Raw genomic sequence first — 15,920 nt, forward strand, 5'->3', positions numbered from 1 at the left:
CTCACCTCTCCCACTTGCAGCAGCATCTTGCCCAACACCAAAGGAGCAGGAACAGCCGTGCTCCCCAGGGAGAGCCTGAGATTGAGCTGAGATTAATGGGAACCATCTCTGCCCTTTGAGCTGCAGTTCCCTGGGTTACCTGCTCCACGTGAATGCCAGACCCAGCTGTGCCCCCTAAGGTGCCAAAGCCCTCCCCGTGCCTTTGAAGTGCTTTCTTAAAATGAATGTCTCAAACCAACAGGTGAAAGAGTTGGCTAATAATGCCTTTATGGAATAATTGGTTATTATTTCATCTCTTTCCTTTTGTTTGATCCCAGATGATAACCATAAACATCTTTTCTAGTGTATTAGCATTGCATAGAATGATTTCAAGAAAAATTCTGCATTTCTTGCTAAATCAAATAGTTTTCTTTTTAAAAAAATGGGAAAAGTGGGTCAGCATGTAAAATAATAATGCACTGAGGCTTGGTTCAGACAAATTTATTTTGCCTCAACATCTCAAGGGGTTCTCTCTCTGAGGGCACATTTAAGCTTTAAAATGAGAAATGGAGGCTTGTGACTAATTGCCTTCAAACAGAAGAATGTAAACATGACTTCTGAGATGTTCAGTGCTTTCACATGATCACAACAGACAAACTCCTGGAAGCCTGGAGGTTTCTAATAGCACTGGAAGGAAACAGAAAAACCCAAAGTGTACACAGCATGAAACCCTAAAAGCACCCAGGGTAAATATGTTTGCAGCTGATCATTACCCACACGTCTCAGAAGCAGAAATGGAGTTCTACCCTGCTGTTTCAGAGTTAAATGGACATATTCCACCTGCCCAACAAGAGATATCCTAATGTATTACCTCAGCACCAACAATCCCGAGTGAACAGACAATTTTTAGGGCTGAATAATTATTCTCAGAAAGCAATTTTGGAACATAAAAGCATCACCTTTCTCCCTTCCCTCCTGTTTCCTTCAATAATAAGACCAGGATTAACGAATGAATAGGAGAAATCTTTTTTTGCTTAGAATTCACATAAACAAATAATGCATTGGGTTGCCACTAAAATCCCCAGCATCCAGCCTAGCCCAGCCCTTCACTGGGCCTGTCCAGCTCTGAAAACATCACCCTTGAGTATATTCCATTCTCAAAGTCTGATTTCTGCAATCTCTTTCTTGCTTCTATTTCATAGTGACAAAGTGAAGTTCATGTGATTCCCACAGGATGGGATGTGACAAAATGTAAAGGGATTTTTTTATACTACATCACACGTCCTTTTCTCTTATTTTAGAGTAGGAATTTCTCTTTCCAAGCAATAATCCATTTCTAGGTGACAAAGTCATGTGAGCACATGGGAGCAAGGAAAAAAATTAATGGTGATCTAAAACATTAAATTGCTTTTATGAAGCATTTTGATGAACACCAGCAAGAGACAGAGTGTAATTATTGTGGCCATTAGGCTGTTATTTATGTTAAATTTGTTGCTCTTGTTGGCTTCAGAAGTGTTTTAGGACTACAGCACTCTTGGGAGTCCATCAAATGTACTGGCATGTGCAACAAGTAAGAGGGTGAGGCAATAGCTCACTGCATTTACAACATGAAACTATTTAATAATTGCATGGGAAAATGAGAGAAACAGGGCACTAAGGACAATGGCATAAATGCAATGCAAAGAAAGCATTGTGTAGAAAATCAAAGGCAGTGTTGGCATACATTTTCCAGTCCCCTGTTGTTATTTAATATCAAGTTAATGTCTTCAGTTATAAAAGTGTTAAGAAAATGAAGCCCTGAAATGCAGTGCCATGAACAAATGAGACTTTCAGGAATAAATGAAGAATATAGCCTAGAAGATCCTGTTACTGTCTCTCACTGTGCTCACGTTCTCACAAACTGATTTAGTCACTTGCAGTTCAAACTGAGAATCCGTTTCTCTGACAGCAGCATCTGGTTTCAGGCAGCACAAACCAGCAACTCCTTCAGTGCTACAGAACTGAGGAGGAAAAGTACCAAAACAAATGCTGTCCTTGTTACATTTCCAGAAAAAGGGAAGGAAATTGCCAAGCAAATTATCCGTTATATAACTGAAACACTTTTGGTGATAAAGTAGGAAATGTTCATTACGGTTCTACTCAGAGATGGCCATGCTTTGTCTGTGATTATTTTGTATTTGACTGAATCAGTGGCTTCATCCCTGCCACAGGCACAGAGCACAGTAATGGAATGGGAATAACAAACATTCCTACCCCAAAATATAAACATGAACAGAATATTGTAAGAGAATCATGACACGCATTGCTGTCACACCAGACCAACTTGCCAAATGTGTCCCCACCAGCTGTGGATGGAGGGAAGCACTGCCAGTGGTGTTCTGCAGAGGAGGAAAACCCAACAAATCCTCATTTTCAGCCAGTGGTGTTCTGCAGAGGAGGAAAACCCAACAAATCCTCATCTCCAGCCCCCCAAGGGTTTTCCAGGCCCATCCCAGCGGGCACAGCGCCAGTCCAGCAGCAACAAGGGGAAGAACAGGAATCCAGAGCTTGACCTTGTGGCTGCTCCTCCTCTCCATCACCCCTGCACAGCGGAGAGGCCCATTCTGGGTAAGGTGAGGAACAGCCCTAAGCCAAGGAAACACTCGGCAAATGCAGCACTCCTGAACCTCACCCTCCTGTTCCATTCACCTCATTACACGGGGAACTCCCAAAAATAAAATCAGGAGCTCCCAGGGCAGGAGTAAAGGATGGCACCGATTAGGATGCATCTCCCAGACTCAGCCAGTGCTGGAAGGGTTTCCCCAGTCCCATTTCTGATCACTGCTTCATTCCCACAGCATTTTCTCTTTGCTTGTTTGGTCACCTGCTTGCCAGGAGAGGGCTGGGGGATCTGTGCTTCAAAGGGAACAGCAGCAGTGCTGTGCAGATGCTACAGGCAGTAAACCCATCTAATCATCTCCTGGGTCTGGATTTAGAGTGGTACAGAATTATTACTGCCTCAGAAGGAAATCAGAAGAACTGGGGAGAACTTTCTAATTGCTTCACCATTAATCTGGAACACTGTCGCCAGCCCGTAATAAGCAAGGCACGAGAACTTCAAATCGTATTTGACAGATGGGCTTAATTAGTTATTCCCAGACAGAATCATAATATTTGCTGTTAATATTCATCTGAAAACACCCTGCTGGCTGTGATAATATTTATATGTTAATCCTGTTACGATAAGCTGCCGCTGCCAGAACCTCTCCAAACAAAATGACGGATATATTTCAAACCCCGAGCTGGGAAGGCTCTGGCATTCTGCTCTGGGTTGTCACTTGCACAAGTGCCTCCTTAAGCCGTGAAATTACACTTGTCACACTGAGTTAGCTTTATTAACACTATTTTCTGATCCATGTAAAACTATCAGGAACACAAAGGTACTGAATCTGCAGTTAATTAACATTGCCACCTTTGCATCCATGTGATCAGACCTCTGCTTTTTAGGAGAAATTAAACAATATGCAAATAGAGTTTCTGTAATTTCTAAATGAACTACGAAGGCCAAAAATTTGGTAAAGGACCTCATTACTTAACTGTGACCCAGTGTGCCTATTTGGTGACATCAAACACTTCTAGATAAGGATAAAATCATTTCCCAAAATCTGTAGAGCACATGTAATGTGCTCTTTCCCCACGTAATGCTTGATCTTGCTTCTTCAAATGCAGAGTTAAACAGAGCCAACTAAATTTAATGAGGAAAACAATATACTGGGTAATGAATTGCAAATACTTTGCACTCATTACAAAGAGGAAGGAAGAAGTTCTCAAAAGTGAGAAAAACAGAAAATCTCAGCTGGGAACTCAATGGACCAAATCAAACCAAGAGTCACAGGAGAGGTACATGAACACCTTTTCCTGCCTGGGTTTTCTTTCCAGTAACATCTGTGTACAACCCCGGATTTCTTTCAATAAACACCCAGCAATGTTTATACCCAGCCTGTGCAAGCACACAGAATCCACAACCACTGCATGAAAGATGACAAAATAATTTATTTTTTGTGTACCAGGGGTCATTTTAAAGGATTGCCACTGGATGATGAATAGTGAAGGGAAGTTAAGTTGCCAAGATTCAATTTCCCCATGAGGCTGCTTTACATTTTCCTGCTGAGAAACAGAAATCAGGCAAATGCACTCTATGGGCCCAACAAGATAAAGTGTGATGGAAAACTCATTGCTGAAATAATCTCTGGTTTTGATCCAATGCCCATTTCTGTCAATGAAAATATTCATCCGTTTTCCAGTAGCTTTGAAGGGGGATTTTAAGGAATCTGACAGACTGTGCCCAGCACAGGGAGCTCCCACCTTGGCATACACACACATTTCTGCTTTGCCCAATGCCATTCAGCCAGATACATGACAATATTTGCTTTAACTGAGGAAAATTCAGCATCTATAGCAAAGGAACTGTGTAGAATCTGAGCTATCATAAGCAGAAAGTTATTACCAAGGAAAGTTCTTCCCTTCCTCTTTTTTTATACAGGCAGATTGCAAGGAGATGAAACTTCTTAATTATTATGTTCAGAAAGTATTTACTTACATATCATAAACCATGTAATAAATCCCCAAACCCTGTTAGATTCTGTAACATTTCACACGTGAATCACACATAAAGTGGGAATTTTTCTATCAGCAATGCCAGCCCCAAACAAAGGCAGTCTGGTCATTAGAAATGTGCACTTGACTTGCAGTTCCAGAAACAATGAACAAGAAGCAGCGCATTACATAAAAATGTATTCATTAAACCAAAGAGTTGTGATTAAAAAATAACATCCACCTGCCAGATGAAGGCATTTTAAGACACGTCAATGTTGCAGAATGGGAATGGAAAACAGAAAATCTATTTCTTCTGCAGATCAAAAATTCATATAAATCTCACCTTCAACATCATTTTCATATAGTCACAAAAGACCAAAACAGAAACAAGGAAAAAACCCAACAAAGAAAGGAAAGGGACACAATCCACCAAGAAAACCTCAAGCAAAATTAATAAACCAAACCAAAAAATTCCACCACAAACAGTCATATGAAGATAATTTTAAAAAAATTTAACTATTCACAGTCAAGCTCAAAGATATGAAACAAGTTCTTCCAAATCATTTGTGACAACAGCATTTTCTGTTAGTTTTCACTTCCTTTGAGCACTAGGACTGAGTAACATTTGTGTGGTGGATTGAACAACAACAGCCACAGCTTTTCCAAAAGCATCTCCTCATGCACCATAGGAAAATGTATTAAAATCATTAAAATGTATTGAAAGCAGCCATGACCTACCTGTTCTCAGCAGCAGATTTCCTCTGGCACACAACCACAGCTGGTGCATATTTGCCAGTGTAATCCACACTCTCCCTGATGTCCCACAGGTAGGGGCTGCTGGCTCTCACACTGAAAACGTTCACACCTCTCTTCACCTTGGCCCTGGAAAACAAGGAGATATTGCACCCATCAGACAGGAAATGCCAGCTCAATCTGCTCCTTATTCCATTATCATGTTCTCATTACTGCCCCACAGAAAATGCCACCACTCATTAAGAGTTCAACAGCAGGACGAGGAAAGGAGATAAGAGAATTAATTAAGACATTCATATTTTGAAGAAATTGTATCAAGACAGAATCTGACTGAACTAATGGTAATTACAGCCTCAGTCACAGCTGGATTGATGGTGGGTGTGCTCTGGAGCAGGCTCCTCGCTCCTGCCCTTCCCTTACCCACACTCTGGGCACCACTGGGCACGTTGAGGCTCTCTCCTGGCTGCAAGGTGTTGCATTGGCACAGAAAGTGCCAGTTTTAGTGGAAAAAGAAAGGAGTTTGGTGCTGGAGAGAAGAGCCATTGCTAAGCCTCATTACAAGCAAAATCCACCCTTTCTCTCCTCCCTCTCTGGATTACTCTAAGATGACAATCCTTATCTTTGCTCTTATTTTCATCATCTCTTTGAGTTCACAACATTTTCTTTTAGTACTGTTGTGTTTCATTGTCCTGTCGGCTCTGAACTTAAAAATACTTATTTTAAAATATTCTGATTTTTCCTAAAGCAACTCATTTCTGTGGAGCTCTGTTTCCATGCATGAGAGGTTCAACAACAGGAAAAGCCATGTGGCAAACTGGGCTGGCTCCTATGGAGAGGTGCTTTCTAGTTCTCAGTGCTAGTAAAATACTTCTGGGGCTGCATGGTGAAAGAACAACCAGAATAAAAAGTTATTAACTACAAGTGGAGAAGAGGGACTTTACATAGAGAGAGATGCACTTTCAAATATCTGTTTCAATTCCTCTCATCAGGTGTGGCATTCTTTAATTCTGCCTCTCTCTTTTCCAGAATTTGTACCTCAGGGCACTACAGGATTACCCCTCAGGTATAAATGTAATGTTGGCCAAATTACTGAACGAGGTGTCCCTGGTGCTGGTAACTTCTGGTTCCTGAATGTGTTTACAAGAAGTCCATTGTGGTCAAGCCTCCTGAGGTGTCAGGAAATGAGACTTTAATTACATTTGCTAAAGCTCTCATACACAAAATGCACTCAGTGCCATGGCAAGTTCTCAGTTCTGGGCAGAAACCCCAAAAGGTACGTGAGGTTTTTGTCTGAGCAGCTGCTGCCAGCAGAGCAGCAAACAGCACTGTCAGCTCTGCCCCCGCACGAAATTGCTCAGGAAATCTTTGAAGGACAAGATCCACACAGATGTTTTCAGAACAAAAAGCCAAAGGATTCCTTCAACTGTCTTGAACAAAAAGGATTAAATCTCCTTTCTCCAGCACTAACTCAATAGCAGCGGCTGCAATTTCCTTAGCACACCTGGAAGAATAAATACGTGGAGGCTGCCAATTTCTGTGCAAGTTCTCCTATGCTAATTTGACAAAATGAATTTTAAGCAGGTGCAGACAGTGCTGCTAGAGCAGACATCCCTCAGGACAAGAGATCAGCGGTCACAGCAGAGTGGAAATTAAACTCCATTTCCAATGTCTCAGAGAGGGAGGCACAAAGAGGCCACCCAAGCTGGGTGAAACATTTCTCAGCACGTGTCTTCAGCCACTCCTGGGGACGGGCAGCTGGTCCTGCCCTCCTGCTGCACCTCGAGCAAGGGAAACTGCTGGGGACTAGCCCAGAGCAGTGACAGAGGAATGATCCCCATCCCCAGGGAGACTGGGGTGGCCAATCACACTCAGCTGGCTTGGACTCTGTATGAGCCACAAGCCTTTGTTATCATTCTTTCTTTTTCCATTCCTAGCCAACCTTCTGAGGAAATCCTTTCTTCTATTCTTTTAGTATAGTTTTAATATAATATATATTATAAAATAATAAATCAGCCTTCTGGAACATGGAGTCAGCTCCTCATCTCTTCCCTCATGCTCAGACCCCTGTGAACACAGTCACACACCCAGGCTGGGCTGCAGCAGGAGTGCTTGCAGTGTTTTGTGCCCAGCACTTCACTTTGGGCAGAGTCTGCTTGGTGGAGAGGAGGAAAGGAAGGCCATAAACATTTGAATTGTGCCTGGTTTGGGGTTGCTGTTTCTTTTCAAACAAGGAGCCCATCCAGCTAAGCACCTTCCTGGCTGTTATTTACCTCTGGATCACTGCTCACATCAGTTTCCCAGGCTCCTGAGCAGCTCACCCCTCGCACCAAATCAATCATGGCAAACAAAGCCCCTGGGAGTCCACATCCCTAAAAACTCGTCAATGCTGACAGGGTACAAATCAAGGCAAGGGAGAAGCAAAGAAAAGCACAGAAGGAACTCCCAGAATCAATACATCACAACTGAAATCAAGGAAATGCATTACCTAAGTGCATAAAGATAGTGATTCCCAATTCCATCCCTCACCCACTGAACACTCTGTTTACTCTAGTGATGGAAGAGGCTGCAACTGCAATTAAAATGCAGGCAGCATCCTCTCTCATTTATCACAGGGGCTGCTTTAGCACCTCCAGTCTCTGCAGTTTACAACCATTAGGGCTCAGCTTTCAGCTTGCATCATTCCTGCACGTGGACACCGTGCCCAGGCCAGGCTGGGCACAGACACCCTGCCCAGGATAGACTGGGCACAGACACCCTGCCAAGGCTGGGTTCCCCTCCCCATCTCACTCTGGCAGTGCCCTGCTCACAGCACACAAGTATCATCCCCTTTTCACACACAGCACAAACACACAGGCAATGTGAGCCCTAAAGAGCACACAAGTATCATCCCCTTTCCAGCACAGCACAAACAGGCAATCCGAGCCCTAAACAGCTCTAAATAAAGATGCTTCAGACCCGTGACATTGAAGTTAGCTTTTCATTACTGCAAGTGCTCGGGGCAAAGATCTGTGGGAACCTTTCATGGTCCTTCTGAGAAAGAGAGCTACTTTCTACATCAAAGGAGAAAAAGAAAAGGGAGCCTGTTAACACCCTGCTACGGCTGGTTGTCATCTTGTCAGCAGCGAGGAGAAGGTGGCAGATAAATTGTGTGAGAGGGGGCATTTCTGAGAGCTCCTGGGCACCCACCAGACATCACAGTGGCCTCTGAGATTGCCTTGTCACTGCATCTCCCCAAGGCATTTCACAAATAACTGGAAGGGGCTTCTATTTCTGTTTATCTCCAGTGTTTCTTCGTGCCCAGAGCCTGACCCTGACCCAGCCATGGAGAGGAGCAGAGCAGAGCAGGGTGGCAGCCTTCCCCTGCCAACATCCACCTCCTTTGGGCAGCAGGGATGGCAGCAGGAGGGCTGGGGACAGGCTTTCCCCCACCGCCCATTTCCGACCAAACACAAGCCAAATGTGAGCAGAAACGGGCCTGAGCACAGCTCCTCGTGGCATAAAACAAAGCAATCAGGTCAGTTTGCACTCACTGGGAAGTCAAAGGCACTGACGTAAGCCAGCAGCAGAACAGTCCCTGCTCAAACCCTGCAGGCATTCCCAGCCCCACATCTCCACTGCCCAGAGCCCACTCTTGCTGGGGACAATGCCATGGGTGGCTCCTTCCAGTGACAGCCCCTCTGCATCCAAGAGCAAATTGCTGCAGCTGGGAACACCTTGCCTTGTCTGTACTCCCCGAGCCAGCAAGGGGCTAAGGGCAAACCCAGCCACCCTCCAGCCACCAAGCAGGAGCTGCAGACTCCTCAGGGCCTTCTGAAGACCAGAATTAAATGTCATGCTTGAAGGCAGGCAGTGTGGGGCCAGGTGCCACCATGGGATGTAAAATCCAGCCAGCAGCTGTGGCATGACTAAGCTGTAGATGCACTCACAGAGTTCCCTGGGAGCTGTCTCTGGCTGGCAAGAAGTGCAGAATGATCCTGTTAATGCTGTGCTACATTAAACGCAGACATCTCTGCAGGATCTGAGGTCAGGCTGGAGCTGTATGTTGCTTAAATGAGGCCGTTTTGATACCAGAACACTTTTACTGACATTTACATCCTGATGTTTCACTGCCTGCACACAACCTCCTCCCCTCCCTGAGGCCTCTGTGCTCAAACAAACATATTCAAATGCACAAAACAGTGGAAAACAACAAAAATGTTCTGGCTTTACTTCAGGACAGAGTTTCTTTTAAACCCTGGAGTACCAGAATTGAAGGCAATATGGGATAGCAGGTCTGTGAATGCCAGAGAAGCTGGCAAACTCACGAACAGCACTGGAATGGGAATGAGGAATGTTACAGAGCCCACCAGACTGAACAACAGCGAGAGGGCAAAGCATGAGGCCAAGACTCACAGAGAAAACAAACCCTGAGGTAATCCAGCCCTTTGTCTGTCCAGTCTCCCACCCTTGGGCCAAAATCTATTCCCACTTGAGAAGCCCTCAGTAGATGAGACCACATTAACCATTCCACAGCACAGGGAGGGCTGGCTGGAATTTGTGTTCCCAGCATCTCCAATTTTATGTACAGCACTGGGGTGATGCTAAATTTATGCACTTTGAGGTCATACTCTTCTTTTGTCTCCCTCTGCAGTTTCATTGCTTTTTATGGCTGAAGCTAATGTAGGACAGAATTTGAGCCTGAAAGAGGCTCTTTGAACATCAGTCAAAAATAAAACGTGGCTGTCATTGAGAAAACAGGCACAACTCACCCATCTTTGTCAGACCTAAGGCACGTTTGCTGGGAGCACATGAAAACCAAGCATACAAAGGCTTTCTGGATCTGTATCTACCACAAACCCCTGAAGAAATTTAGACCATTAAACCCAAAAATTATTTCCCCATCAGGAACAAACCTTTAAAGCTGAAATTCTCTCAATGGAGGAAATAGTATTTGAGAAGGGCTTGTTTAAACCAGCTGTTCTAGGACTGGCTGAAGTGAATTGCACCTTTCTCAGTTCAGCACGAAAGGGAGATCACAACAAACAGGTCATGTAGTAAAACACTTCATACCAACCATCTGAATGTCTGGCTTTAATTCCATAATTAATTTTGGCATGGCTTATAAAAGGTAGGATTTGGAAGCTGTGATTTGATCTGCAGAGCTGGCTTCTGCAAGGCTTTTTTGGTTCTGCTCTCCCCATTGAATACTTGATGTACAAACCAGTGTTGGCAGTTGTTTTCAGAGCAGATACCTCCAACTTTCTTCAGATTACACTAATAGTTGCACTGATTGAAAATCCACAGCAGAAGAGAATGGGGAGTCCCTGAGATGCTGATGGAGTTGGAATAATTTATGGAGAGCGGTCTAGCACAACAGAAGCTATTTAAAGCTGTATGATATACCCACAAACTCTTATTAAGGTCTGTGGTTTTCAGCCCTGTGAGACACAAACCAGTTATCATTATGCATCACCATGAAAGCAGATTAAAATTAAATCAATCTGTTTATCTATGGGTTTGCAATGCAGCTTTTCCAAAGCATAACACATTCTCCACCTAATTAACATTTCAGGAGGAAAACCCATTCCACACAGCCACCAAGCCACTGCCATTCAAAGGGAGATATTACAAAAACATAGCCCAGGTGGATTTATAATGAAATTTAATTAGTGAAAGGCCACAAGACTATTTAGGCTTCAGAAGCTGAATTGTGCATACCAGGAGTTAAATAAAATAGATTTGTCTGTAATGTGTATTTCATGGGCTACCAAAAATTGCCTGTTGTGGCTGAAGTTTGTGTCCTGCACACAGGTGCAGGTATCTGCACACATGACACACACTCAGATTTTATCCCTGTGCCTTTCAAACAAGGTCCTTGTTAAAACATGTTTTGCAAGATGTAAAACACACAAGTCTCTGGAGAGCCAAAAGGAAAGGATGCATACAGATCGATTTAAAGCAGAAACAAATCCAGTCTGCAGCTCTGACCTCTGTTTACTCACCAAACAAGGCTCAGTGGGAGCAGAACCAGAGTTAGGTGAAGCTCAGGAGGCAGAGCTCCAGAGACACTGCAGCTGAGAATGGCACCCTGTGCCCCCAGCAGGAGTCATCCTGGGCTCCCAGTGTGACACAAAGGTCAGGACAGGTTTCCCACAGCCCTGGGCCCCCTCCTGCTCCCTGCATCTCTACCTGCTCAGGGTGCTGGAGGAGGAGGAGGAGACCCCTGCCCAGCACCTTCCCTGCAGGACAGAGCTCTGGGCACCAGCGAGCAGCCAGAGCACAGCAAATCCTTTCTGTATTCAGGCTGTGCAGCAAGGTGTTTGCTTACAAAAATGAAAGGCAAAGATAAACACTGCTGCCTGCTGATTTAAAGTGGTTGGGAGCCCCGTGGACTGCTTCAAAGTACTGTTTCCAAAATAAATGCAAAAAATAATGTGTAGGGTCTGAAATCTTTCTAAATTGCTTGTAAGAAAGCAAACAATGCAGCACATCCCTTTCATTCCTGGCCAAACAGCAGCAAAGCTGCTAACAGCACAGCTTGTGCAACCAGCAATTTTTTAAAATTAGACTTAGATTTAAGGAAAGACAGGAAAAACAAAGCACAGTACTGGGCACTCTGTGCAGGGAAAACAAAGTGCCATCTGCCCCATTTCACAGGTGAAAAACATGTTCTGGAACAGCCACGAGAGCACAAGCAGCATGGGGCTGGGGCTGCTGCTGGACAGAGAACCCCGCACACACAGGGTTCTATGTGGGATGAATGGATCACCCAGCCCTCCACTGCAGATGGAGGAGGAAAGAGAACAGAACAACAAAACATTTCCAGAGAGCTGTAGGGACCTTCCCTCCGTGTTTCTGTGTACATATATACATGTGTATACATGCATGTACATGTCTACATATATACATTTCTGCTGAGTGGGAAAGCAACGAGTGGGGGTATTCTTATGATTCATTTGCATTGGCTGACAACACTATTGAGCACAGAAAAAGCAAGAAACAACTGGTGAATTGTGCACCACGAGTCTTCCAAAACGTTGCAGAAATAAGAACAGACCTTTATATTCTCTGTATGGACCAGGAAGCAATGGGGTTGGTCACACCAGTTCTTTGGGTTGATCTGGAAAGCAGTGCCTGGTACAGGGCCTCTTTGAGGCAGTTTTTGAGGGATGCAGATACGCCTTCAGAGCCATGGCCTGGCCAATGGCCTTTCACAAGCCTTGAAAGGAGGGATGTTGCTAGCAGTCAAAACTGCAGGAATTTGGCCTCCTCAAGCAGCCACCACCCCAAGTGCCCCAGCTGCCTGATGCTCAATGACAAGGAGCGTGCATCTTAAAGCAGGTGCTTCTAGCTGAGCCTGAAATGCATCAGCAGCCACAGAGAACATCAAGAGCCTCCAGAAATGCTCCTGTCCTCTGCTGAAGGAGCTGCACCCCACAAAGGCTCTGTGAGCCCAGTGCTCCTCCCAGGGCCCCACACTGACCCTGCCCTCCCAGCCCTCCATGGTGACACCTGGGGACTGCCAGCACTGCTGCTGAACGGGCTGCTGCTGGCAGTGACCTGGAAAATGCTCTTTACTGAAAAGTTCCTCTCAGACTCCAGCAGCAGGACAGTTCTGAGGCATTTCCAAGTCACATCCTCATGCAGAATGAGGCAGCAGTGCCGAGAGCGGAAGGAACATTGCTCCACAGCACTAACGAAGAGCCATCAGCAAAAATGAGTTAGCTCTGTTCCCTAGCAACTTCTCACAGCTGCAGACAAAATCATCTTCTGGACATCACAGAAATTGTGAGCGCTTAGCTCTCTTTCACAGGCATTCTCTCATCCATTGCTGCGTGCAGCTCCCTGCAGGAGGTGACACAGGAGCAGCAGTTGGACCGTTCCATTCGCTTGGCCAGAACTAAACCCACGGATCCATGTGTCCTTCGCTCAATGACACGCATGTCAGATGTTCAGAGAACAGCAGCTGAGGCACAGAAACCCATGGAGCAGTCTTTGCTGCAAAAACCCTCAGCCTGAAAAGCCTTTTCTGCACAGACCTTTCCTCCCTCCTGGGAGCATCTCCACTGATTCCTGATGACATTACTTAAGGTTTACAGCACCAGGGCTACAGCAAAGAGAAAGGAACTGTATAAATAAAGGGTGCAAATTCTTCAGTGGAGGAAAAAAGCCTGCACTGCTCCAAAGAGTTGCTGTTGGCATAAAATAGATATTCACTGAGTAATTCAAATAGGAATTTTTGTTATATACATAAAATCCAGGCTGAACACTACAGCTCTTATAAATGCCACATGTAACCACCTTTCTGTCATCTGTACGAGTGGCCACCAAAGCAACATTTGCTAAATAACAGCAAGGAGCTCTGCTGCAGGCAAAGCCTAACAGCTCAGTGAAGCCACTGATGCAGAAGGGAGCTCAATTAATACCAAAATGACACTGCTCAGAATTATCCTGTGCCCTTAATGTAGGGTACACGCAGTGTTGTCAGTATCCAGCTGCAGCAGTTAACTCCAGTGCATGCCAGGGCACAGCTTTGGTTGTGATTTCCATCTTGAAGAGCCATAGGAAAAGGCTTGGCTGATCCAAACAAGCAGAAGAGATCCCTTGGAGTAACACAAACCCCCTGTTGATTGCTCTCCAAGAAGGACTACTGATCCTCTCCACATATAAATCCTGACAAATGGTAACTGCATCTGTCAGCCTCACTTCATGCATGTCCTTGCACTGCTTTATTCTGTTTGTGCATGTCAGTGTAAGATGAGGAGTGAGAGGTTTCTTGTCCCAGCACAGTTGTTCTAAGGACCCTCTGTGGGATTCAAATGGGTGAGAACCCCCATTGTCCTTCACAGTGCTCCAAGTTAAACACCATGAAACGGAAGGAGGGAACTTAAAACATGGACTGAGCAAGAATTCAAGTCACATGAATTTTTCTGCTCTTTTCTATTAAATCCTTGTAGCCTTGGACACCAGGTTCAGTGCATGAAATTTTAGGCACCAATTTGCTCTATCAAAAAAGGGTTTTAAAAGTTTTAATGAGCAGACATGCAGGATGTTACTTGTGGCAAGGACTAACATTTTTTACTCCTGCAGTAAAAGCCCAGTAGCCAAAAACATTAACGCTCTTAATTTAATTTGCTACTTTTAAAATCCTCCAGGAAGAAGTGACCACTAGACAGCTGCCTTTGACAGGAAAAACGCTGTATCCCTGGCTGCCAGCTCCTAGGACAGAAACCACCAGAGAATAAAAGCTGTTTTAGCCGGCAACTGAGACATCCCCACAGTGGCTGGGTGATGGAGGGATGAGAGTGATGAAACATGAGGCTGAAGGAACCACAACAGAGAGAGAAAAACGGCAGAAAAGGAGCCCAGGAAAGTAACTTAAATTGTAAATTTATCCAACACTGCCTCTCTCCTCGTGGTTTCAAACTCCAAGGAATGTGGGCCAGTTTCAGGTGTCACCCATTAAACCCCCACTTCCCAAATGAGATGCCAAAAGCAGCAGAGGCCTCTGAATCCTCCTTTCTGAGCCATGGTCTGGCTGGGGCTTTAGTGTTTTAGACTGTTTGAGTGGGTTTGGGGTTTTTAATGAGTTTAAGACAGGGGAAAGGCAGACATCTGCTTCACAAAGAACATTCTCCCAGCTGGAGCTGGAATTTCTCCTGCACAAAACCTGCACACAGGGCTATTGCTCTGAACATCACTGTCTTATTCCCAAACTGCAGAGAGGCAAAGGATGAATCAACAAACAGGGCAATGAAGAATTCAGCCCACAGCTGACAGAAATGAGCAGTTTGGAGTGTTTTGCACACTGATTCTTTCCAGGGAGCTCCCTTTGGAGCCCCCATCCAAAAGGTGGCTCAGCGAGGCCTTTGAACAGCAGCCCCAGCTGGAGGCACTTCAGAGACACTGATTAAACACCAGCCCCTGCCATCACAGCCCCACCAGCAGCAAATGCTGGTGCCATGACACACGTGCTCGCAGCAAGGAGCAAAGCAGCCACAAAAACAAGCGGCCCTGGAAGGGGCTGGGGGAGGCACTGACAGCCCAGGGAGTGTTCAAATCTGGATTGAAATCTGTTCTTCATCAGCGTGCTGGGCTGGGGACACCGAGCTCCGAGCCTGGGGACCCCGAGGTGACGATGCAGAGCTGCAGAAGGGGAAATGTGTGCAGTGTGGGCTGGGGGAACAAAGGTGTTTGAGCACAGGCTGCTCTGAGTTGGAAAAGCAAGAGTCAGTCTGCTCTCTGGGGCTACAAAGGTTCTCCTGGAGCTTTGTCAGGAAATACAGAAAACACAGTGTAATAAATGCTATTCAAAACCCCAACCCTTCTGGCTGGCTTTAGTGCTGGCTGCTGATAAGAGACTGATGAAATACCTCTAGTTTGCTGTCAATGTATTGCTTTCACTTCAGAGAGAGAAAACAAATGTATTAAAAAGGAAAGATGCCAGGGATAAATATTTTAGTAATCTCCATCACAAACCTGTCGTATTACATGGATTACAGTCCATTAGGACTGTATAAGATCCCTGGCAAAGCCTGTAATTCAGCCCTATCTCAGTGACAAAACCCCCTAATGTGTTTCAGGAATCCCTATTCGCTCATATTGAAATCATCTTTGAGAGCTACTTGTTCTAA

General features: G+C 45.0%; 1 protein-coding gene across 3 annotated transcripts in view; it reads right to left on the reverse strand.

Moving 5' to 3' along the window:
* TMEM132D (transmembrane protein 132D) overlaps window positions 1-15,920 on the reverse strand; it is a 184,580-nt gene that overhangs the window by 108,906 nt on the left and 59,754 nt on the right. For all 3 annotated transcript variants that reach the window (XM_063173232.1, XM_063173231.1, XM_063173233.1), the window contains one exon: window positions 5,293-5,436. In XM_063173232.1, the coding sequence (XP_063029302.1) occupies window positions 5,293-5,436 (144 nt within the window). The remainder of the gene's footprint in view (window positions 1-5,292; window positions 5,437-15,920) is intronic.

Source organism: Melospiza melodia, chromosome 20, assembly GCF_035770615.1.
Source record: "Melospiza melodia melodia isolate bMelMel2 chromosome 20, bMelMel2.pri, whole genome shotgun sequence".
NCBI lineage: Eukaryota > Metazoa > Chordata > Aves > Passeriformes > Passerellidae > Melospiza > Melospiza melodia.